The sequence below is a fragment of the Onychostruthus taczanowskii genome, unplaced genomic scaffold, assembly GCF_017590055.1.
Source record: "Onychostruthus taczanowskii isolate IOZ18803 unplaced genomic scaffold, ASM1759005v1 scaffold63, whole genome shotgun sequence".
NCBI classification, from domain to species: domain Eukaryota; kingdom Metazoa; phylum Chordata; class Aves; order Passeriformes; family Passeridae; genus Onychostruthus; species Onychostruthus taczanowskii.
Window position 1 is genome coordinate 5,060,513 of NW_024504012.1, and position 26,044 is coordinate 5,086,556.

General features: G+C 43.5%; 1 protein-coding gene across 1 annotated transcript; it reads left to right on the forward strand.

The window, feature by feature from the left end:
* Positions 1–14,106: 14,106 nt before the first annotated feature.
* Positions 14,107–17,120, forward strand: RGS2 (regulator of G protein signaling 2). The gene is made up of 5 exons (XM_041420196.1): positions 14,107–14,283; positions 14,446–14,547; positions 14,649–14,710; positions 15,600–15,766; positions 16,146–17,120. Exons 1-5 carry the CDS (start codon positions 14,174–14,176, stop codon positions 16,338–16,340), a joined length of 636 nt encoding a protein of 211 aa, XP_041276130.1. The 5' UTR covers positions 14,107–14,173; the 3' UTR covers positions 16,341–17,120.
* The last annotated feature ends 8,924 nt before the right edge of the window (positions 17,121–26,044 follow it).

Genomic DNA, 26,044 nt, shown 5'->3' on the forward strand with positions numbered 1-26,044 from the left:
CCATCCCATAACAGAAACATGGTTCTGTAAACATATTTTTTGCTCTTTTGACAATAATTATTTTGACAATAATTAATTGTCAAGCAATTGCCCCATTTTTCTTCTTCCTTCCTTATTAGGACAGAAGTTTTCATATGGAAAAGACAAAGATGAATCCAAACTTTCCACCCTCAAAGTAAATTAGTCCTTACACTGTGATAAACAAACATAAGTGACTTCTTTGTTTCTCCTTGAGGTAAAAATCTTGCCTTTCCTTCCAGGAATGGCAAGTCCACAGCCAAGTTTCTTCCAATCTTTTTCCTGGAATATGACTTGCTGAGCTCAACATCTTCATTGCCTCATATGTTGCAAAGTTTTGACACCTATGACACAAATATATAAATTACCAAGCACAAAATAAATCTCTCTGATGGAGAACCTACTTCGGAGCCAAAGAAGTTACAAATCTTATAACTGAAATAAGGAACTGTTTGCCAGTGAAGAACACACATTTTTTTGTTCCTACCCTGTCATTCCAGTGATACTCATGGTTGTAAAAGCAGTAAAACACTCAGCTAAAGTGACATTTTAGGTTCAGAAAACAGTCAAAATCATCCAAACTTATGATGTGCCTTTAGGCACTTTCCCATAGTTTTTTAAGAGGAGTGTTTGATAAAAAACAATTGAAAGAGATGAGCAGATTTGGCAAAGAGGAAATGCAGCAGCCTGGTATTGCAAGGTGCCTGCCTGGCACGTCCCTGTTTGCCCTGCTGTCACCTCCTTCCCACCTGAGGTGGCATGGTAGTGCTTTTTCCCCTTCTCAGCTGCCGATGCTTTTTCTTTTCTCTTTTCTGCCCCTGTCTCCCCACAAGTAGCATGAATCATTAGATTTGATATATGCCATAAGCTATGAAACTCACTAATAGATTTTTTGCATAGGCACCTTCCTCAGCATCCTTTGTGCCACAAGTCCTGTTTCATAAACAAAGTAAGGGTGAAGCTTAGCATACGCCATTAGATATTAGTGCACTGCTAAGGGCAGGAATAATCCAAGGTCAGCTGGCACTATTTCAGAAAAACACTGAAAATCACTCTTGATGTCCAAAGCAATAAACAAGAACCTACTGACATTTTTCTTGCAGGAGAAAAAAAAAAAAAATCTGCTGTATTTTCTCTAAGGGCTTTTCTTGCCTCCAGGCTCTTTGTATATTAATACAGCTGCCTGGAGATTTTCTATGCACCCCGCAAAATATTTCAAACATATGAAAAACTATTATCTGCAGTGGTAGACTTGGACAGCCAGCAGAGTCAGCTGATGTGGCTGGAAGGACAGATATGGTCACCAGCTACAAGACCAGCCAGGAGCCACTGAAAATCCAGCAGAGGAAGTTGGAAGAGCTCACCTCTGTACCACCCGCCTGGTGACTGCCAGAGAGCCTGGCAAAGTGGAGGAATAGTCTGGGCACAAAACAAAAGACATTCTTATTGAGATTACATATCCTAGCGAGATGTTATCCTTTGAAAGAATGAGCATTTTCTACCAGAAAACCAATCAGCTGGAACACCTCCAAACAGCTCCAGTATCCAGCTGAGTCATTCATGTTTTTCTACCCATCTTCCAGCTAATTACCTCCAGCTAAGACAACACACTGAGATTTTCTACCTCTGCAGGTAGCATCTCTTGGTGGGCTGTACACAAACTGCCAGAAAACAGGACGTCTGTCAGCAGCCGCTGTGGACTGTTTGTAATCATCCCCTGCTGCTTATTAAACACAGGCTCCTAACCCAGCCATTAGATGTGGTTTTGTTTCTTGTAAAAGATTAACTTATTTTTCTCACCTCTTTTATTTTTAACTGATAAACATTTTACAAGTGACAGGATACTAAATAATTTTGCTTATCTGATTTTATCTATGCCTCATCTTCTAAACATACTTAGAACATCTCTTTCTAATTTTACCCTGGCTCAAAGTCCTTGGCACTTAAAATCTCTCTTTTGGCTCAGCTGACAGGACTAACTGGACGTGATTATTTATACAGCTGTGTTAATGTTCGTGGTCCTATTTAACCAAATAAAGTATAGGGTCTGAGTCTAGCAAAATCTTGCGCTCATACAAGTTCCTTACTTGTAGGGTTTTCAAGGGTAAATGCTTTTTTAAGCCCTAATTTTATGGTGGTCTGAGCAATAAAAAAAACTTATAAGGGCACAGAAAATGCCACAGTGGGGCAGAGAACTGTCTTCTCTAGCCCTGCACTCAGTCTCCAGTGGTGGTGAAGTAAGCAGGCAGGGAAAACATAAAAATCAAACTGTTTTCTTGCTCTGTTCCCCTCACAGTGGTTCTGCATTCATACCTATTACAATAGGGATTTTAGAGCATTCCCATCCTTTTCAGCATCTCTTTGTGGATCTGTTGTCCATGAATTTACTTGAACCCAGTGACTGGCCCACCCCCACAGCCTTCCATGGAAGCCAGTTCCAGGTGGTCACTACCTGCTGGCTGAAGACAGGTTTGCTTTTATTCTAATTTCTCTCTTAGTGCTTGTATCAAGTGATCCCCTAACTATTGTTTCACTTCTTTGGTCCTTGTAATTTCCCTTCTTTGCACTGTCTCCTTCCTCATGTCAGATAAGCCCAAAACAACTATTCTTCAGTACCCATTTACAGACCTGTTGCCCATGAACATCCCAGCCCGCTCCCAACAAGAACTAAGGCAGGAAATAACAAAAAAAAACCATGGAAGATTTACCATCACCACATTTTTCTAGTGGCTCTGAACATGACATTCCAAAAAGGGCAACAATTAAGCATCAAACACTAATTACCTGATAATGTTTTTTGTCTTGCATCTTGAGCACTTGACACATTTCTTGAGCACATGTACATTCAACTACTGACTAAAATCTGGTTAGGAAAAATGAAAAAGCAACAGGAGCAAAAGTAATGTTTCAGTAGTTCACAAAATGCATGTGAAAAAATGGAGAGTGTCTTGGGCAGCCCTGAAAATGGCACTGAAGTAGCTAAGGACCTAGCAGAAAAGAAGCTAAATTTATCCAGGAGCTGATGAAAACTCAGCATGGTAATGACTGAGCAAAGGCTGACTGTGGCAAAGTAAACAACACAAATGGATATCTATACCTAGAGAGGATGGTTGCAGAAAAAGAATCATTGAAGCTCTCAGTCTCTCTCTCCCTAAAACTACCCTAAATTCCACAGAGCACAAAATGCTGTTATCACACTCTGAGAACATTCCAGGTCAAATTGAACTTGGCTGTAGATGAGGATAATTTCACATGCGTTTGAGTCTGCTTTGTGAAAAGGTTGTCTAAAAAAAAATATACCTATTTAAAACCCGTAAGTGGATTAAGCAGGAAGCTCAAGGTAATTACATTGCTGGCTGAAAATATTCAAAGGTTCCATGTATCTTAAGGAAAAGAAGTCCCTGAGCATATAAATCATTGCTAATTAATGACAAAGACATGAGATAAAAGACAGAAAACAACCACTACTTCTCCAAAAGTGGTGCAGGTCAAAACACCTGCATGAGTTAGTACACTGCACTTTCTTCTGCACTGTTCACTGTAAGAGCCTAAATGAGACATGCGGGACTCCAGGCGGCTCTTCCAAATGCAGTTTATTACATCCAGGATGTCACAGCAGTCCAGGGTCGTGCGTGACACAGCCTGTGCCTACAGCTGTCAGCTGCAGCTGCAGGCAGGCCTGGGGACCCTTAGTTTAGGTTACAAATGCATTATATACTTTTCTTTGCTGAGCATCTTAACACAGTAGAACCAATCTATACCTTAACTTTTATCTACATCCTATCACAACTACTAAAATCATCATATTCACATTACTATTGTCCAATCACTAAAAGTTAGTACATTACAGTTTAAGCTAAAAGTTGTTTTTCAGTTTTCTGAAAAACAGTGGAAAGTTCTGAGACCCTTTTTCTACTTACAACATCTGCTGACTTGTTTGCCTGTGCTATCTTTCTGTCTGGTAAAAACATCTTGTTTGAGGTGGGTTTAGCCTTTGCTCTAAGCCATAAAAACCCCTTCTAACTAACATACCCTTTTTCTCTTGGTTATCCAGTAAGACTGACTCAGCAATTCTTTTCTTCTATATCAAAACTTGCTTTCATTTCTATTCCTTCTTCAGATTCTACATTCAAAATCTTTCTGCTGAGCATACATATCTGTGAAACTTTCTTGTCAAACTTTCATCCTTTCCAACAGTTCACCATGAATTTAAAACTTCACCATGTTCCTCAAATGCATTCCAGAATTTTGTGGTTTGAGTCAAAGCTAATCACTACCCTCTAGGAAGGGGGTGACAAACAAGCAGGGCAAAATACAGGCCAATATAGAAACCTTTGAGATTGCAAAATCTAACAGTCCTCTGTTGCTGTAAAAATAACAGGATGCTTTGCAGATAACAATTTCTTTTAGATTTCTGAAAAAATAGAAACCTAACTCAACTCTCCTTCGTGTACTCCAGAAGAGGTTACGGATCCAGTCCTCAGATCACACTTTTAGCTACATGCAGCTTATGCAGAGCAAAGTAGGTGAGGATAAAGTTACAGCACAGGTTAGAATAACCAATATAGGTATCCAGAAATTTTCAGGATGCTTCATATCTTTCCATTTTCCCCAGTATATTTATAGGCTGAAGGGAAATCTTGGAGCTTTTTGTTGGCAGCTTTCTTACCTAGGAGAGCTCACGGAGCTGGAAAATTGCTGTAAATCTGCTAAATGGTACCACATGACCAGGTACCATAGGGGATTGGAGAAAACGTTCTCAGCTCCTTGCCTCATTATCCTTTGGGTAAATATTTATAAATAAATATGTCCTTAAACTTGAGCAATTGCGAATGGTAATAACCCTGCTTTTAAAAGCTTAAAACATTGGGCCAGTATTGCTATTTCACTGAAGGTTTGAAAAAAAGAAAAAATAAATATAATCAGAGCAGCACAGAATGCACAATTCCCAGAGTGGAGAGAAAACATTAAAAGTAAAACAATAAAAGTAAAAATACAGAGAGAGAAAAATTCAGCCTCCTTATTCAGAAGGCACTTTCCAGCTGCCAGCTCCACTTCAAAGCTCTTGCTGAGCCCAAGGGGGTTCATACACAGGAAGAAAGAAGCCACAGATTGACTTCTCTACTGAGGAGAAGCCACGAGTGAACATCTGTCTGGGAAGGGGACAGCATCCAAAGGGAGCTCCCAACCTTGCAGGGCTGGCACTGCACGGCTCTGCCCTCGGAGTGACACAGCCTTGGCAGGGTGACAGCCAGCTGTGACCAGGAGAGGGCTGGAGCCAGGGCTGCCGGGACTCAGCCCCGCTGTGTGGGACGTTGGCACCAGGCTGTTCCACACAGAAGGTGCTCCTGGGCTGGCTGCAGGAGGAGGCAGCACAGACCCACAGTGGCAAATGCTCCTTTCTCACCCCTCCATACAGTCTCTTTCTTTTCTGGCCATGACTGTGTTTGAGTACACATTTGCAATGTAGATTTTTGGTCATGCCAGGGAAAACGGAGGTTCATGGAGAACAAGGAACAACCTGGATGCTTCTGAGGGCTACTCTGCTCAGAGGGGGTCCAGCCATAACAGGAATTTTGCCAGAAGTGCCAGCTGGTTGGGTCATATCCTGCAGGAAAGCTACACAAACACGTGCCACAGCTGAGAAATAACTGCTTTTCACCACTACGGCCATCATGGTAACCCAGCCCCACTGACAAGACAGCCAGCCCAAACTACAGCAGACACACTGTAGGTCCGACTGTACCTATTCTTACCTGATTGTCCCGGGTTGGCTGTATGAAGCTTGTACCCCCAGTCATCTGTTCTGTTTGTGATAAATAGGTGTGATTCGTGCTGATAAAATTGAAACAGTAATCAATATGGATATAGTAATCAATATTTGGTCTGATCCACTTTCCCCAGGTCAGAAAGGACTCGCTGTAACAACATTACAAACATATGTTGATTCTTCACTCAGAAACTTAAAAGCAAGCAATACCCGGTCTGACTAGATTGCCTCTGATGAGGGAGGAAAAAAACCTGGGGATGTAGTTTAATGGAAACCTGTTGATTTCTCAGCTGTACTTTACACAAAAAAAAAAAAAAAAAAAAAAAAAAGAGAAAATGAGCTGACTAGTAATGCATTACAAATGTAAATGCAAACTCGCAAAGAAAACAAAAGTAGCTCGATTTGAGTGCATTTTGAGTTGTATCAAAATAACATCTTGTTTAAAGCAAATTAAATAATACTGGCAGATAGCATTAGTAGAAGAAGATTTAGTAAAGATTCAAAGTACCATGCCTGTTATGATGCACACAGGGCAGTTGTGTAATACCTGCTGCAAACCCAAAAGCACAGCAGAGAACCTCACCACATCCTTCTCTTTATTCTCCATTTACTTGCAGAGAAACTGTCAATGCAAAAACACCCTCTAGCTTCAAGAAGCTTTCCCCGTGTTTATTCTGTGTCTAGTTCCAAATCTCTCTTCACTGCTTATTGTGTATGGATTGGAGTAGTCTGAAATGAAGAAAATACTTATGCAAAGAAGGAATAATTCCACAATGCATGGAAAAAAATTGTCCTCATGTCTCCTGTAGGCAAAGCAAGCAGAACATAATCAATACAGCGAGCATTAGTTATTCAGTGGATACTGGTATAGGACACAGCAGAAGGTAATTTCCTCCAGATAATTTTTGTTCTTTTTTTCATTATCCCTTGCAATTTACCTATGCATCCTATGATTCCTAATATGTTCACATATATCCCAGAGAGCTGATGCGAGCCCTCTTGTCCCCTGGTTTCTTTCTCAGTTATAAACTTGCCAGGAATGTTGTCCCAGTCTTCAAATAACCATTTCTGTTGGAAAACTACTAGAAAAAACAAACTTACTCAAAACAAAGACATTAGGTAAACAACTTGATAAAAAAAAAAAAATCCATAGCAACTAAACACCAGTTTAATTTTAAATGTGAAATAAGTTCACCGTTCCAGAGCTTGAACTGCAGCTCATGTGTCACGCCTCAAAGCAACATGCATCAGAAAAAGTACTGAAAGATCCTGTTTTGAAGTGTGTGTTTACAAACTGCCACACAGTTGGTTTCTTTTTTAAAAGAGTTAAGAGAAACGTCCTGGAAGGAGCAGGTGAAATCACCACCAACATCACAGAGCACCCCCTCCCCTGCACTAGTACATCTTGGAAAAGATGAACCTGTGAGGAGAGAAGTGCTGAACAGACATGTTCAACTCTCCTCTTTGTCACGTCCTATTAACCTGTCCCATCCTTTAAGAACTGTCAAGATTTCCTTTTTTCCCTTTAAATTATCTATTTGGTACATTTTAGTACTTATAGCCAGCGAAGAAATGGTAAATGTTTGTTGATTCTTTTGTTAATTCAGGTTTCTTGCTCTCTTTTCTCAATGATGCATCAAGCAATCCTTGAAGAGCTTTCTTGAGAAATACCAAGTGCCTGATGTAGAGATCTCATCACAGCTCCTAACTGGAAGCCGTGTCACAGTGTGGCACTGACTACAGTCCCTTTAAAAAGCAGTTTGCCAGAACAGTCAACGAGTTATTTGCAGCCTCTCAAAATTCTGAGTGCAACCTGTAGTAATATACAGTCCCACACTGACATTTTCTAGTACTGCAAGCAGTGAATGTGTTTCTTTAGTGCAAAAATACCTGTCACTACTGTTTGCTGTGACAATAAGTGTTCTGACTACATCTAGCACTGCAATATCAGCAAGGACAGCTTTACTAATTTCTGTGGAATTTTACCTAACATTCATTCAGACAGAAGAAACTATCATTCTCCCCACGTATTTTTCTAGGTTTGGACCTGTATTTTCCACATTGAATGATTCACCTAAAGTCAGCTATGAATTGCTCTGCTCTGAAGGGCTGTTAGAATGCTGAACTAATTAAAAAAAATTTCTAGGGGAACCATGTATCTGCCTACAGGGCTTGGAAGATTGGGACATTGTTTTGCAACATTTGTCATTTAGGGAATGACTAATCTGTCAAGGTACTTGGCTATGTCTGTCTCCCAGACTGCCCCAAAGACACCCTGGTTATGGTCTGGTCTCCTCAGTGTACTCTTCAAACAGCCAGGAGGGAATTTCCACACTTTGATGGGGACAAATTTCACCCTGTCTTTCCTTTCTCTCCTAGCATTCACTCTGGGAGTAGCCCACAGGGTGCCACTGTGGGATTAATAACCTTGTACAGGGAACCTGCATTCTGGCCTTTTCTGACTCCAGAGAATTTACCCTACAAATCTGGAAGTTGTTTTTGTCAGTATGATGACTAAGAAGGGTGTAAGGCTACCCTTCCTGACATGCCTCCTGACTTTGATAAGCAGATTTGCTCAGACAGTGCTTCCTCTCCTCTCCATTGCCATGCACCCTTTATCACATCTCAAAGACATTCATTACTTTTCTACTCTTCACCAAAAAGCCTATGTGGCAACGCGGAAAGTGATAAAAAGAAAATATCACCCTAAAATAATTTTAAAGAAATGAAAAAATTTCCACTGACAAATTTGAAATTTTGCTACTGTTTCTGTTTTCCATTAAAAAGTATAATTAAACTTCTGCTTACCCAGCATGGAGATCAGGGTGTCCCAACAAGTGGGCTTTTTAAAACTTTTTTGCCCATTGCAAAATAAGAAAGAAATTTTATCTCATTTCAAAAGAAGTGCTTGTTTTTACTTCTTATTTTCAATGCTTACTTAAATTTCAACTTTTAAGGTGGTGCACAAATGATGATACTCCTATACTCTGAGCTCTAACTTTCTTGCTCCTGTCCTCCTGACAGTGTCCACCTGTGGGAGTTGTAAAAGGGAACGATTCTCTAAGCCACAGAGACTTTCTGAATCAAAGTCTGACTAACACCATTCAGGTATTTGCAGAGACTCATTAACGTGGATTAAAGAGTCATCAGAAGGGCTGTGTGCTGACTGTGTTACATGCAGATAATATGATAAAGATGGTGCCCACATCCAGATGTAACAAACATATTTGATTGTTTAATGTCCCTCTACACTCCAGGTTAACAAATACAGTCTTTGTGGGGGGGTGTGTGCAAAAGAGACTGCAACTGGAAAAGGACATGGAGCCAGTGTTCTGTATTACCTGGCTAAGCTCAAACAAGATTAATCATCTCTCTTCACCTGAGATGGTGACCCAGCTTGTATCTGCTAAGAAAACTTCCTTGTTAAAAATAACCTGCTTCTTGTTAAGCTGCTTGCTTTCTGGATTGACAAAATGCATAAGGAATTTGAGAATGTACTGTCCTTTAGAATGCAGACTATATTAACAGGTCTCCTTTCAGCTTTTTTTCCAGAAGGGATAAAGGAGATCTGACACAAGCAGGACAGCCATCCTTGCTTCCTAGGGAACCTGCTGTTCCAATTCCTGCCTGCTGCTGTCCAGTATCTCCTTCAAAACCAGCATTTCCAAATGTCCAGGGGCAGAGGGTGAATCATAATTTAGGCTGAATGCCTAAATTCATATTCTTTTCACAGCATCACTGAAATAGAGATGTGCATATCCACACAACAGCAACCCTGTATGTAGACACACAGTCCCAGCTGATCCACTTGACAAATTTCAGCTCTATTTTTAGAACTTTTATAAACTAATGTCAGTGTTTATGTAAAACAAGGTGTCTGAGAGCTGGGACTGATGAGCTCTCAGAGAACCCTGTCTAGTTTATACGTTACTCAGAGGATTTTGCTGCTAAGTGAAACAAGATTCACTTGTAATGAGATATATTTTATTTTTTATTTAGGAAAGACTGAGCATATGATTGGTCCAGTGTTAATCCATAGTAGTGCTAAATTTAGATCCAGAAATGTCTTCTGGTGATTTGCACGTTTGGAGCTTTATGGCTGGAAAATAATACTGGGGGGAGTACAACAGCCTGTCAGGCACAGCCTGCAGGGCCAGAGGCAGAGAATGCAACAACTTGGCCTCAGCAATCTCCAAGAAATTAAAAAAACACAAAACAAACAAACAAACAAAAATGTAAAACCCAACCAAAAAAAATCCAAAGAAAACAGCACTCCCTACTACATGTAACTGAAATTCTAACAGGAGCTAGAAAGGCAGAATGCAATAAACAGGATTAGTATTAGACCTAGCGTTTGAGTGAACTTCTTGACTTATTAAAAAAATGAGAGTGGCAATTTTAATATTCATAACCATAATATTCATTTAGAAATTTGTGCTCTATCACATAGCCTGAGCTTGGCTGCTGTTATTCAGCAAAGCACAGCACAGAGCCTTCGCTGGCACCATAGCTGGGCACATCTGTGCTCCTCTGCACTGATGCAGATCAGTCCTTGCACTTCAGAGAAGACACAGACTGAAGGGGAGGTAAAAACAGAGGGTCACGATGTGGTGTGCTTTGCTGATCTCCTGTTCTGATGCTTACATGAATCATCTCACAGCACAGCACAGGATTGTACAGGAGTACATTCAAGAACAATAAAAATACAGGAAAATTCACCTGTGTCATTTGCAATTTGCATTACAAAACAAAAAGACATAGCTCAACATCTTGTTCCTTCTTTTGAACATGACTTTTCAGCCACTCACAGCTGAGGGTTCAATAAGACATCCCTCAAATAATTCCCATGCACGGTTTGAACTACCATGCAAAAGCATGTTCTATCCTTCTGGCTTTAAGAAACTCAGCTATAAACTCTGGACCACTTTTCCTGTGTCCTACCAGCCAAGTAAAAGACAGAAACAAGGGTTGGCATTTCACAAAATGCAGACACAGATTTAAGTATCACTCAGTGAGAACAACTCACTGACAGCTTCAAAAGATCAGCGTAGCTATTGCGACATAGAATGTAACCGAGATGGAAAAATCCTAATCTTCTCCCTGGGATGTTTATTGCCTGTGTTACAGTCCCCTGTACATCCAGCCATCCCTGGTGCCCGTAGGAATTGTATAAGCAGAAAAAGAACAGAACATTCTCAAAAAAGGCTCTGAAAAGCGAAGTGTGATCTCCAGGGTGAGCACTTGTGCCATTAAATGTCTGCCATCAGATTTTGCTGCAGGCAATAGTAAATTTGTCACAGACTTCAATAGCAAAGTTTGGGCTCTGGGCTCTCTCCTCCCACCACTTTCCCTCAGTCTTGCCCTTTGCCAATGAGATCAGTGGGACAGAAATATACAGAAGCTTTAAGGAAGACGTAAAGGAAAAGCTTGAATACTGTGCTTGCGTTTGTCCTCAACCACCAAGAGCTTCTCTTTTTCCAAAGGGCAGAGATCAGCACATCCACAGGCAGATCTGCAGTGCTGCGCTGGGCACTGCTTGGAGCCACTCACCTCCATTCCCAATGAAAGGAATCACACCTTGGAGACATAGGTTTTCCAGCAGCACTCCACATTGTTCTGTGCTAACACACCTGAACCTGTGCTGCACTTGCAACCCAGGGATTTTCTTTACAACCCCAATTCCTAATTTTCCTCGAATATTTCAATATCCTGTTACAAGACACAGCATAGGACAGGGCTGAGATGCCAAATCTCCTTTGCCCAGTCAATGCATGGCACCACTGGTGTGAAACAGACCCCCCTTCAGAAAGGCAAGCTAATGACCCGAACAATTTTGCCATCTTGCTTTGAAAAACCAGAAATTGATAAGATGAAGTAATGCCTGGGTTTGGTACCTTTAAAACTGCTCAGTGAGCCCTAACACTCTTGCAGGCAGTGCAGCCATGCAGGGCCACTTCATGCCCACAGCACCTGGGGAAGTTCTCAAGGGGAGAACTTAGCCAGCCACCTCCCAGCAGCCTCTTCCCTTCCATCCCAGCCCTGACTGGGTCCTTGCACAGCACACTGGTGACATTGTGGGAGGTCAGATGCTTTTTCTTGGTCTTTGAGCATAAATGGAAAACACATTTTATCATGCAGAAGTGTAATTTATGTCCTGGCAAAGGTAACTGTCCCAGCTGGAAAACTCACCATGGTGAAGTGAAAAAGTATTTTGTAAAGCGTCTCTTTTACAGCAAAAAGCAGTAATATCCATGCTTTAAAAGTGTAATAAATATATAAACCAAAATATACCTAACACAGCTGACAATTTTAATCTAAATAGTTTTTAAACCAAATGTTACAATAAGAATTTTTTGTAAGGTCATCTAAGCCCACAATTCCATATTCAGCTTAATTTTTCACATGTTTTTTTCTACACTTGAAAGATATTAAACCTGTTATAACTGCCTTCCTTAACTGGTACTTCCATTTTATAGGTTTCTAAAAGAAGCAATTAAAAGTTTGAAGCAGAAAGTATCAGATAAATACATGATTAATGCTGCAATTTTCCATATGCTGACTACTGCCAACTTTACAACTTGGCAGATGCTGGGAATATCCCAGCTCTACCCTTGCAATTCTCCTCTAGGACCAACAAGAAAACATTCTGTCAGGCTTTAAACATCTGCTGGATCTTTGGTGTGCTGCAGATAAACTCCCAAAATATAATTGCTTGACCAAACCTTACTGTAGTTTGCTAGACTCTGAAGTTTCCCACTTCCCAATAGCTGGCACATTTTCCCCCATTCAGCTTTGAGAATCAGGTAAAAGAAACTCAAAACCAGCACCCAACCCAGGGAAATCTGCAGTCGGGTGGCCGGTGGGGACGTGCTGTTCTCCTTTGCAGATCATTTGATCCTTTGCAGGGGCTGCAGCGTGGGGAAGGCCAGGGCTGAGTTTCCCTGTGTTGTTCCAAGCCTGCCTGTGCCAGGCCCCCACGTGCGGACGGTGTTCCCGAGTGTCAAAGGCTGTCCCGCAGCCCTGGAGCACTGACAGCTCGCCTGGCCCTGGATCTCCACGCCAGTGACAAATGAAGCACTGGAAGGCAGTCAGCACATACCCATCCATCATCCTGGCACTGCCTGCTCTTCGCTTTGGCAACTTCACTCCGCAGAGTTTCTGGAATGGATGCTTTTACAGCACTTAGAGCCCTCCTTTTTCCATGCTTTCTCCCATGGTAACCATCCTCACAATGATTTTGCTTTATGTACATACCATATACAGGACTAAGAGCTACCTGTTGCAAAAATAATTTAAAGTGATTTGTTAAAATTTATAGGATTGAACTTTATTCTCCTATCAGATCATCAATATATACTGCAAAGTACAACCAGAAGCAGTGAAAAGTTGTTTAAACGCTGTCACAAATTAAATGGCATTAGTTTTCTCCAGACATCTCATTTAAAGCAAAATGCTTTAGTGCAGCTTGTGAATGTTCAGCAAGCAGAGGTTCTAAGGACACAGTGATTATCTTAAAGGATCAGGCATTTATGCTACATGATTGTGTTGAAGTCAGCCGGCATTGGGAGTCAGTCTCTCCGGACATTGATTTTTGTGGCAGGAAAGACAGGCTCTAGGGTGCTATGGAGAGGAAGATACATGCACAGAAAAGAGCAGAAAAGCAGAGAGAGGGTAAAGAGAAACCCACATGGTTCCTAAATCCAAATTGTTTGGACTTTATACCCTCCAGCTGGATACTGCTGAGAAGGACCACATGGCCTATTCAACAAGCCGAGGGCTCGAGTAAGGCGCTGCAACTTCAGCTTCCAGTGCTGGGAGTAATTGACACAATTCACTGGTAGGTGGCAACACTGCCCAGGGCTAAATCCTGTGCAAACACGAGGTGGAAGGGATCCACAGCTTGGGTTAGCAGAGGGAGGACACCAAAAGCGCCGTGAGCTCAAACTTAGAGCTACTTCAAATTTTCAAGAAATATGGCCAAGTCCTTCCTTTTTCACGTACTGGCCACACTCAAAAAACTTGAATAACCTTAAAAGAAACACCACCAGAAGATCAGGGTATGTTTTTGACTGACGGAAAGGACAGCCCGCCCTTTGGGGCGGTGTGACACGCCGAAAGATTTCCAAGAAGAGGGGGAGTAAGGAAAAACAAAATAAAGGGGGGAAAGCAGACGGGATGCGGCGGAGAGCCAAGTTCGCTGTGCTGGGAAAGACAGGCAGCCGTGGCTGGCTCGGTGCCGCCCTCAGCCCAGCCCGGCCCCGCCCGCCCGCGGGACCATAAGAGCGGGCGCGGCGCGGGCGGGCGGCGCTGCACGGCACGGCGCGGCACGGCACGGCACGGCACGGCACGGCACGGCACGGCACGGCACGGCGCGGCGCGGCGGGGATGCAGAGCGCGCTGGTCCTGGCCGTGCTGCACGGCGGGCGCATGGAGCGGGGCGGGCGCCGCCGCAGCGAGCCGGAGGAGGCCGACAAGGGCAGGATGAAGAGAACGATGTGAGTTCCCCCCGCCCAGGGACGGGAAGCGTTTTCCTTGCCTTCACCGGCTGTGGGTGACTGCCGCTGCAGGAGCCTCCTCAGGGAAAGCGCTGCTGTCTGAAGCTCTGCGAGCTGTCATTTTTAATGAGCATCTCCCTCTTCTTTTTTTTATTTTTCCAGCATTAAAGATTGGAAAACAAGACTGAGCTACTTCCTGCAGAACTCTTCCAATTCTAACAAAAGGAAATCTAAGAAGGCAGGGAAACACCGCAACTACTTCAGGTAAGTTATGAGAAAGAGACTCTGTTTAAATAACTTGAGTATTCTTCAAAAGAAGTAAAGCTTGAGCAGTGTAGTCTAATGTTCTCACTCTCTTTCTGCAGACCTTCACCTGAAGAAGCCCAGCTGTGGTCAGAAGCCTTTGATGAACTGCTTGCTAACAAATGTAAGTTTGTCTTGAAAAAGTAACATTTGGGAGCAAAGGGAAGGAGAAGTTTATATGTCTGTGAGAGTTTGCTTTCTTGCATGTCAGTATTGTACCTCTCATGTAAAGAGCTTTGATTCTGGTCTTGCAAGTGAAATGCTTTTGACAATTTAAAGCCAAAATACATAGAAGCTCTTTTTTTTTTTTTTTTTTTTTTAAGTAAACTAATAATAAAACAAAGAATACCTCAGTAAATTTTGTTTCTTTCTTGAAGCCCCCATAGCTAAAATCATACCTGTTATCTTGGCTTTGCCAAATGGGAGAAGGGCATTTATTCCCTGAGCTCACTGCATAAGCAAAGCAAATGCTTTCCAGTAATGTGGGAAGGATCCTGCAACACAGGTTCAGTGATCTTGGGGTTTTACTGTAGCTCTGCAAGAAGCAGCATTCACTAGCAAAACAAAAAGACTAAGAAATAATATTACTGTTTGCTCTTTGAGCTTGAGTCATCCTTTCCATGGAAAGAATATTCCAGAGTATTGTAGCAGTCATTTACTGCAGTGTAAAGGTTAACAGAGGAGAGCTTATCTAGAGAGAAGTGTTTTTTTTAATGCATTCTTAGGCATCACAAAAGGAAACATAACCGTAGATATGGTTTTATTTTTTGTGCTTGCCTAAGAAATGGCAAAATCAAAGGGAAATCTGCCAAGCTGCTAAAGTATTAACTTTCTTGCAAACATAAATTATGGAATTTTTAATTGCCATTAATTGCCATATAATTGCCATTATATTGCTGAAAAAAATAGACCTACAACAAAACATTCTGGTGGAAGCTGATATGACCAATAGGTAAAATCAAGGTTCCTGAAATAGTTAATAATTGATGGTGGGTATTTTTTTATTTCCTTAGATGGTCTTGCTGCTTTCCGAGCTTTTTTAAAGTCTGAGTTTTGTGAAGAGAACATTGAGTTCTGGTTGGCCTGTGAGGACTTCAAGAAAACAAAATCACCCCAAAAGCTGACATTGAAAGCAAAGAAAATCTACAATGACTTCATTGAAAAGGAGGCTCCCAAAGAGGTAAAGAAAAGCTGCTTATACATAAATGCTCTGCTCTATGAGTTGTCGCAGCCGTTATTTCTTTGAACTCAAGATACAGATGTCAAACTGCATTGTACATAACCTCATTGTTAATGTCTGGGTCTGACTACAAGTGCCTTTTCACCAAGCTGGAAAATGGCACAAGCAGTGTTGCAGAGAATTTCCATTTTAACTGAGAAAAGACATATCTGAATTAGCTTTGGTTTTGTGCAAAAGAAGAGTTTTCTTAAAGAAAATTCTCCAGTAATTTGACCCTGCAGTAATGGGGTCTTGCCTTTCTCTTCAGAAAGCTGTACTGTGTATTAACACTTACTTGAATTCTGCTCTAAGGAGTAATGTCCCTCTTTCTGTATTTCAGATAAACATAGACTTCCAGACCAAGAACATGATTGCACAGAGCATCCAGGAAGCCACCCATACCTGCTTCAGTGTGGCGCAGAAGAGAGTTTACAGCTTAATGGAGAATAACTCCTACCCGCGGTTTTTGGAATCTGAATTCTACCAGGAACTGTGCAAGAAGACACCTATCAGCAGAGCAGCCCAGGGCACGTGAGCGATGGAGAGGAGAGAGAAGGAACCTCTGGGCTGGCAAGGAAGCCAAGCCACAGCTCATGAGCAGCATCCTGACCCAAAAGGCTGGGGCACTGAGCACTCAGTCTGTATGTCACAGTGCAAGGACAAATACTGACTTTGGTGCAGAGTTGATGGCCCAGAGTGACGCTTTTGGAGGGTGTTCAGGGGAGATGGCAGAAGCGTGCCAGCCAGCAGCCGACACTGCCCTTCTCTGCCAGTGCTGCAGCGAGATGCGAGGTGGCTGTGCTGGAGCCCTTCTGTCACGGCCAAGAAGCGATGTGGCAGGTCCGGACAGAGCTTCCTTCTTGTGAACAGAAGCTGCTCTCTGCACTTGGGCACTGCTGGGAACTTGAGTAATTGGTTGCCTATTTATTTTTCCTAATCATCCCCTAGCGTTGCTGTTGTCGGTGCCTCAGTGTGCTCACACCGGTTCTGTTACTGCCTCAAGCTGCCAAGAGCTGTGCTGGGTTTCTGTGCAACCTCTTCACAGTAACAGCACTGTGAGGGGAGGAAAGGACAGAATAACTCTGTTCCCAGAGGAACAGGTTCTGCAGCTAAAGTATGCAGGGCTGGGTTGTGTCAGCAGGGCTGTTGGGGCCAGACTGAGGGCAGAACTTGGCCAAGGCGAACAGGAGCTGTATAGTACTATATTTATATATGGATTATGATCATGTTGAATGCTGCAATGTCATAATTCTGTCTTGAAGACAGAAAGCTTCAGTGAAGTTTTATTGTTTTTAATAAACTATTTTGGTACAAAGCTTGTTTTGTTGCCCAGTGTGTGTTGCACACACAGATAAACACTGTCTGGCACTGGACTCCAGAGTATGGGGACTGTGGGTCCTGGGTGAGATCTTTAATAGGGCTAATTTTAAAGCAGTTAGTTCCTAATCTATGAATTGAGTTTTCTGTTTGGGTTTTATCAACAGAATAAAAACCTTCAGAGCTTGAAAGCTTAACAGAGAGACATGTTCAGCCACATCCTCTGTCTCAACATGTCTGTGAAGCCAATCTCTTTAAGATACGCAAGGCACACACTCAGTTACCCATGATGCCAGATCAAAGACAGCAGCAATGCTGCTGAAGCTCACAGGATGCCATTGGGAACATAGGCACCCACAGTACTGCACTTGCCCCTCCCAAGACCTCTGCTTCAGAAAGGGGTTTAGGAGGACTTTAGTAGCATAAAACCTGTGCAAAGTCAGGAGAGGCAATAGTACAATAAAGGCATTTGACTCCCAGCTAGGTGACAGTTCCCTGGGGGAAAGTTACTGGTCGTTGTTATTCCATGTACTATTTTTCCCAAAACCAGTCTCTAGTTAGCCTTGTGGCATCTGCATTTCAGGTCTGTTTAGGTCCTGGCTCCAGCTATTTTTATTCCAATGCTCAGTTTCTCAGCTTTAATTGTTTATTTCATGTATATCCACAGCAGTCACTTCTATAACACTATACTTTTCCAAGCACAAAAAAATTCTAACTATGGCTTTTTCTACTCCTAATTACACATCCAAAAAGCTGTTCAAAAGCAATTCCTTCAGGTCAGTATATATGCGTTGCAGGAGAGGAGCCTACAAGAAAGACAGAGAGGGACTTTTCACAGAGCATGGAGTGACAAGAAGAAGGGGAATGGATTCCAATAGAGTAGGTCAGATTAGATTAGATATTAGGAGGAAGTGCTTTGCTGTGAAGGTGGAGAGGCATAGGACCAGGTAGCTCAGAGAAGCTGTGGCTGCCCTATCCCTAGAAGTGTTCAAGGCCAGGTTGGACAGGGCTTTGAGCAGCCTGGTCTGGTGGGAGGTTTCCTACCAATGGCAGGTGGGCTGGAACTAGTTCATATTTAGGGCTTCTTCCAACCCCAACCAGTCTATGATTACATGAGGTTTCTATGTATAGTGAATACATACATATCCACACATATACATGTCTATTATACTGACTCTGCACAGAAATTTATTTGGTACAGCCCCCACCTTGCCATAGGTGGCTGGGGCTGTGAGAGCCAGCTCTCATGCAGCTACATTTGCTGATCAGTTAAGTCCAGATAAAGAAAGCACAAAAAACCCTCATCCCAATAATTTCCTGCAACAGAGGTTTTTTACTAACAAGAGAAAACATATTTGGGCTGATAATTGCTTTTGTAATAAAACAATATAAATAGCCAGAGGTGTACCCATTAAAGACTTAGACCTGGGGCAGGAATAATTCCATGAAGATTCAACTGTGCCAGTTTGGGATGTGGTAATTAACCACATTTGCTGGTGTCTTGTCTTAAGGAAAGAAACATTTCTAGTTTCAGCAGGTGCCTGAACAACTTATAGCACAGTGATGTAGAGGAAAAGTGGGGCTGTTAGGCCTGGCATCCCTGACTGAGGTTGCCCTGGGGTATTTTTAAAATCTGACTCATGAGTATTGAGCATTAGAAAGGCCATGCAGGCAGCTCTGCAGCTGCCACAGAGCAAGCCACTGGGCTCACAAAGCAACCAAGCCGTGCGGAGTCCCTGGTACAGTCTGTCTGCAGCACAGAGAGGCCTGGCTCCACAGCCAAGCTGTGCAGCAAAACAACCTGGTATCAACAGAAAAAAATAATGAAAAACATCTTGTTTGTAAAATCCAACACACAATGTTCCTTCCAATTGCTGCTTTTCCATTTTTATTCTGTTTTCCCAACTCCTAGGAGGAAGATTCACTAGAAAACCAGCATGTTGGGAGTGCTGCAACCCAAGATACTGCTATGAACATTTCCTATAGAAATAAAACCCCAACGACTGCTTTAAGAGATGCTGGTTCTGTACTCCAGGCAGCCTTACAGCTTTAGTTAAAATTGGTACTCTGGTATCAGTATCCAATGGCAACAAATGATAAACTGCTCCTTCCCCCAGAGCCCGTCCACATTTACACACTCCCAGTTCCACCAGGCTGCCCACAACCAAACTGTGATGCCAGGGATAGGACTGGAATGGGGACAGGACTGGCATGGGAATGGCAAGTGGAGGGTGAAAGAACTGGAGTCCTCTAGGCCAAGGTCTGGGCACTGCTCAGCAGCTATCCAGAGCACTGTCCATTTTTTAGCTTCCATCAGGTTATAAAAATGCTCCTGCCCACATCCACTATTTGGGATACTAGCTGGAGCTGCCCAGGTATTAAAATCAGAAGGATCTCAGTGAATAGCTGCAAAGGAGCACAGAACCTGGACAAATGTGTAAACAAGCCTAGCATTCATAGGGAACAGACATTCTGCAAAAAACTGAGGAGTGAAAAGAGGGCATCTGCAGGAGGGCACCGCAGCACCTGGGTGCTGCCTCCAGCCACACAGCGAGCCCAGACTTATCCCAAGTAAATCACTGCCAGCCCATGCTGTCCTAACATACCTGATAACTGCACATAGGTCTGTGGATCTGGAATTGCTGAAACACTCCCACTGTTGGAGTGCACGAGACAGAAGTCTCTCAGAGTCCTTCAGAGAGAGAAAGAAATGTAGGGTTTGAATTAGACCCTTTAAAGAAACTGAAATATATTAAGCCACCTAGACATGAAGTAGAAGTGTAAGTTTTAGGTAAGAGGAAGTGTAAGTTACGGTTTTAAGTAAGTAGAAATATATCTTAAGTGCCTTAAGAGAGTGTGTTAGCTAGGAAGGCTCTAAAACCTAGTTTAAAGTTCAGTAACTTAACTCCAGACATAACGAAAACATAGCAGAACATTGCTTGCATTTCTAGATAGAATAGATAGAATTATTCATGTAAACAGATAAAGCTATATGCATAAATAGATAAAATTATATGCATAAAAATTTAGGTAATAACTGACACTACTTTTGTATTACTTTCATACTACTTTTGTACATTAGAATCATGAATGTTTGAGCATCGTGTTTTTAGCTGATTTGATGTTTTATGAATAAAATGCTCCTGTAATGGGGTGCAAGGAGAATGAAGAACAAGAAGAAGAAGAAACAAGAATAATGGCTGTTATTCTTGCTGCTTCTTCTTCTTTTCCTCCACCACCATCATCATCATCAAGAAGAAAGAAGCCTGCTGCTGCTGCTCCTTCTCAGAACTTTGGACTCTATGCTAGGGACTCTATGCCAGGTAGCAGCTGCTGCAGCAGCAGCAGCTTTTGCTCAGGACTTTATGCTAGAAAGCTTTTATCACAGACTTTAATACCTTGAACTCTTTGCCTTTGAGACCCAGCAAATCTGGAATAACGGCAACTTCTAATTATCCACATATCACTGTTTTTATATCACAATGTCAAAATAGTTGGTGTTTTTCCTAGCTGCTAGAGGCAAGCAGTTTCCCTACTTGTGTATCACATAAAAATATGCCTCTCACCTTTATGACAATGAAGAGAAATTCAAAATTATAACTGGAGTAACTCTAGCAATTCCTCAAACAAGAACTTGAAGCAAAGACTACACAATCATTTAAAACGCAGTAAATCTAATTTTTTAAGCCAACCACATCATTTTGAGAAACTAGGTCAGGAGTTTCAACTGACTGCATCCAGTAACAATTTGGGTTTTGAAGGGCTTGCCTAGACACTACAGCACAGGGCAAGTTGAAGTAGAGTCCTCTGTGCTGCCAAGAGGCAATGTGTAAATTAACCTTCTAAAGAACAACACCCAGGCTGCTGACCCCCATCAAGTGCTCTGTGGCGCAAAGACTGGATAGGGCCTCTGAGAGCAGGGCGAGCTCAGCAGCGAGGATGATTCACCACTCCAGGAGAATGGGAAAGCAAAGCCATGCAGTAAACAAATGATAGTGCAGGGGTCTTGCTCCATGGATTTGTGTATTGCGGCTGAAAAATAAAACCAGACTATAAATACAATCAATCTGCTTCTCCACTTGAAATTGCATCTCTCCCTTTGGAAAAGGGGACACTAATGATGGTTTAAAGGGCTGTATAGGCACGCATGTATGTGTGTGGAAGGGTTTCTGGGATGAAACTTTCTGATTTGGCAACTTGAACAGAGAAGAAACGTGACCTTTAGAAATAGTTTTAGGGCTTTCCTGTGTTTGGGGTTTTTTAGTCCAGATTTAACTTACTGTGATTCAAGACGGAAAAACTGGTCAGAAGCTGGGACAGCATTCCAAATTCAACTTCCTTCAGGTGGCACAGCTAACATGTGCCAGGGAGCCGCAAGGCTTCTACATCAATGCAAGGTGCACTGCAGAGACAGACCAGAAACAGGGCTGGTGACAGACCTATCTGCCTATCTGCAGCTTAGGGTGTTGATCCATATGGGAGCAAGAGTTGTATGGGAGGCTGCACCTACAGCAACATTCAGGGGGTAACAGAGGCATCTCAAGGCTGAACTTAAATGGAAACCCCTCCAATGGGCAGCAGGTGGGGAGTACAGGAGGGGCTGGTCAGGGCAGTTAAACCATCAGTGCCCTCGGGGTCCTGACACAAATATGCAGATATCCTTTTCTGAAAGTTCCTGTGCCATCCATATGAGCCTATCAGTTCAGACTGTTTCTGAGGGGGCTCCACAGTCAGATTTGTGGTGAACACCCTCAGCAATTTGCCTCACTGAGTTCTGTAGCTGTGCTAATTGGCATTACCCTGAGTGCCCTGACTGGGAAATGAGGGCTGGCCAGCCCAGGGAAAACAGTCCCACTGTTAGCCTACGTTGGAGTTTCAAATGTGAGTCCTTTGGCAATCTTTCATTAAAATAATCATTTAGATCAGAATTTCCAACAGCTATAAAGTACCCATGAGCATCAATTAAAATATGTTCCATTAAAAATACTAAATATTCCATTCAAGATAATCTAATTGACATAAATTAGTACTTATGTTTCCCAGCCAGTTTTCCCACTTGGGATTGCATGGAGTAAGTTGCGTTTCTGTGTTACATATTTAGACTAGAAAGCAGCTTACTGGATTTTTGGATAGGGGGCCTGCCTTTGGGCTTCAAGGGGACATGGTACTATCATGATTTTTACAGGGCTTGGAAAGTCGGCTGTCCAATATGGAAAAGACATTCGGGAGCAGAGTGGGCGGTTTAACGAGCTGGACACCCTTTGCCTTTGCGGGTGTCCAAGGGAAATCAAAATACCAGGAGAGCAGCAGAGGGGCTGTGCTGGCACCCTCTTCATTTGACTATTGCTTTTAAAGGCCCTTGGGATTACCGGGGTCGCTGGGACCAGCCAGAGCTGGTGGGGCTGAGCCTGGGAGGCGAAGGGACGCTGGGGAGAGCCGTCCCCAGCGCCCCGGGGCCATCGCGGCTGCGGCAGGCGCGGCGCCGGGAGCGCTCCCCGCTCTCGGCCGGCTCTGTACCGCGTCAGGCAGATTCTGTGCCGGGTGTGGCTGCCCGGCCTGGCTCTTGCCCAGAGCTCAGCTGTCTTCTGTGCTTGGTTCCTGCTGTTTGCTGTCCCCGATACCTGCTGTAGGCTGGGTCCAGCCGTCGGCACACAGGGAGGAGTGCCTGCCGGGCAGGATAGCACTCGTCGGCTGCCTTCGGTGCCATCGGCACACCGAGATGTCATTTTTGTCCCTTGTTCCCGCTGCAGGCTGCTAGCTTTCGGAGCCGGGTCCTTCTGTTTTCAAAACGAGAGATCGGCTTGCTCGGCAGCCAGCAGCCCTTCAAGATGAAAATGCCAGATAAATGTGCAGCGTAAATGGGTCACAGTTGAGAGCTGAGGGAGAGATCAGCCGTGACTTCAGGAGCACAGAGTCACAGAGCTCTGTGGAGGTCAGGGTGGAGTGACATAGTTACACAGTCCCACTGGCTGCAGCTCTGTGATGCTGTGGAGATTACGCATGTTCCAACAGGCTAATGCCTGTGTGAATGCATAGGTCACTACTGCAAATATACAGAATATTCCCAATAAAGGCTCCTGGCTTCACTTTTTTTTTTTTAGAGGGAAACACAAAGTTCTGTACAGAGCTGGCTGTAAGAAGGGGCTCTCTTGTAGCTGTTTGAGGAAATACAAGACCCTACAATTTTTCTGAAGTGCAGTGTTCTGAAACACAAACACACTTGTAAACAGCTTCTCCTTTTGTATGTTTCCTTGTAAAAACAACAACCAAAAAATCACAGTGGTATAAACCCCACTGTGCTCTGAAACAAGCAAGGTCTCTTGGTCTTCTGCCCTGTAACTTTTGGAGAAGGTACCTACACGTCACATGCAAGAACTTTAGCAAATCTCTTTGTATTTTTTTTTTTTGTCAAGGTTGCTAATTTTGGGAGAACCTCCTGAAAGGGGCTTTCACCTGCCTTCCCTTTTCATGGCTGGAATAGGAAGAAATATGTTTCTTTATCATCTCTCTTGGACACCACAGTTAATCTCATTCAGTAATTTCATTCCTGTGAGAAAACCAAACATTTATTAGGGCAACAAACTAATGACAATGCCCAGTATGAAAAGGAGCAGCAAGAAACAACTGCATGATTTGCAGCCCACATCCTGGCTAGTGCCCCTGTCCTACAATATGCCTGCTGCATTTAACCAAGACTAATTATTACATAAAGCCTACTTGAGCAAAGTCTGTTTTTTATGGTGTTCATCAAGGGTTTGAGCAAAGTGTTGGATCTGGTGCCAAATAACCCCAGAGCAGCGCGGAACTCCTGCTCTGAGCAGAGTTAAGAGTCTGCAGAGGGAAAACCAGCTCAGCATTGCCCAGCTGACCACCAGTGGGTTATCCCTGCATCCAGGGATAATCAGAGCCCTTCTCTAGCCTTCTTTGAACAAGGGCCTGGACACCCCTGGTTCATTCCCATGGCCTCACTCTGTGATAGAGATAGGCAAACCAAATCATTGATTGTTAGTTAAGGGATGTACCTAAGACCTCAAGTCATATATTAGAAAATACTAAATACAGATCCTCAGCTTCGTGTGGGGCAATTATACCAATCTAGAGCATCCAGAAAATCTCAGTTAATGCAGTATAACTGAAACAGCAAAGCAGGAATTATACCCATAATCAGGTTGTAATAGCCAGCTCCTAAAGTTAGCACCTAGAAACGCCAGAGGATGGTGAGTCTCTCTGAAACACCCCTGCAGCAGTCATGGGTACACTTTTTAGAAGAGGAGTATGACTCCAGCCCAGCAGCCTAGCCTAATTACAGGAGTACTGGGATTGAAGAGAAGCACCCCTGGCACGGGAAGTGGCTTCCCTAGGGAAGACAGAGCATTCCCGCCAAGCATTCCCACGTGGCTGGCAGCATGGTCAAAACAGGACATTGCAGAGGACGACCGGCCACTAGTGAGGGGATCAACCTGCCAAGCATTTGCTTCAGCCCCGTGAATCACCACTGAGTGAAGGTTTCAGGGTCAGGCTCAGGATGGGAGTCATCCCCTGTTTCCACATGAACAGGTAAATTAGCACGGACTTGGAGAGGAGTCCCTGTGGAGCATGTTTTCCACTAGGAAATAGTAAGTGACTAATGATGATGGCAGTCAACAAGTTAGGAAATAATGACCAAAGACAGCAGCAGCTCCTCTGAGTAAGCACAGGATGGTGGAGTATTGCCCTGCAGCTGCCCAGGGGGAGGGTTGGGCTCAGGCAGATGCTGCTTATGACAACCGGAGGGCCAGGAATCAATGCTACCAGAAACAAACAAACATGAGGGGAACAAAGTACTATTTACAAGCAAAGAACATATCAGCTGCAGGTTTTGCATGGGGTGTCAGTGCCACGGACAACAGGGGAGAGTGGAAGGAATGTCACTCAGGAAGTGTGGGTGTAGCTGACAGCAGACTGCCAGCAGATAGGAAATATTCCCCCCTTCAGATCAAGAGGAGCTTGCACTCCTCAAGGGTAGAAACAATGCAGCTGCTTTGCTGACAACAAAGCATAGCTTGTACCTGTGGGACCTAGTACAGCCTAAATTACTTTTTCCGGGGACAAGTCACTTGCAGAACTGACATAACCACAAATGAATACACAGGGTTACTTTAACAGCAGTTTACCCCAGCCACATTGGGGCAGCTTTTTTAAATCTCAACATGCTGTTAACATGTGTAGCAAAGGACCTGAAGTGACATCACCGGCTGGGTGACAGCTGCTTTGGTCACATCCTCCGCAGTCCCACCACACCACACAGGGGACTGACAGGGCACAGGATATGCCTGTACTGGGACAGCATCAGCATTCTTCAGTGAGCTTTCCACTGGGTGTTGCTAGTTGCATGGATTCAGGGAATTCTGCTCAGACAAACGAAGGATGTGTCTCTTGTTACGCTGTGGTCTGACGCACCCAGAACAGCTGCTTTCCTGAGAAGCGGGATGGTCACACTGTCACACTCCCCCGCTCCCTGCCTGTCCCTCACTGCCCTCGCATCTGATTTAGCAGCTGTGCAGCTGCTGTGGAGCTAGATGAGCAAGCTGGTCAGGCAGGAAACTGTTCTTTTTTTGGTGGATTTGTTTTCCACAGAATCAGATCACTGATCCAACTTAGCCTGCAGCCACCCAGATGCTAAACAAGGGTGACAGGAAGAGAGGGACATACTGGTGAGACATGGCCTGAGGTACCGGAAGGTGTGGCTGACTGACGTTGAGGTTCAAGTTCCTCGTCACTGCTTTGTCATACTTTTCCCTTCAGACTCTACCTCCACCTTGCTTTGGTGCATCTTCACAAGGAGTACCATCCATCTGGAAACAGCATTCTGGATTTTCTGCCCTTCCTTCCTTGATAACCCCACGAGACTGGTCACAGGGCAGCACCTCTAGGAGATATTTA

Excerpts from the sequence above, each read along its gene's own strand:
- RGS2 (XM_041420196.1), top strand. The coding sequence starts at position 14,174 with ATGCAGAGCGCGCTGGTCCTGGCCGTGCTGCACGGCGGGCGCATGGAG. Across the intron at positions 14,548-14,648 it reads AAACACCGCAACTACTTCAG|ACCTTCACCTGAAGAAGCCC; the intron begins GTAAGTTATGAG and ends CTCTTTCTGCAG. Across the intron at positions 15,767-16,145 it reads AAAAGGAGGCTCCCAAAGAG|ATAAACATAGACTTCCAGAC; the intron begins GTAAAGAAAAGC and ends TCTGTATTTCAG.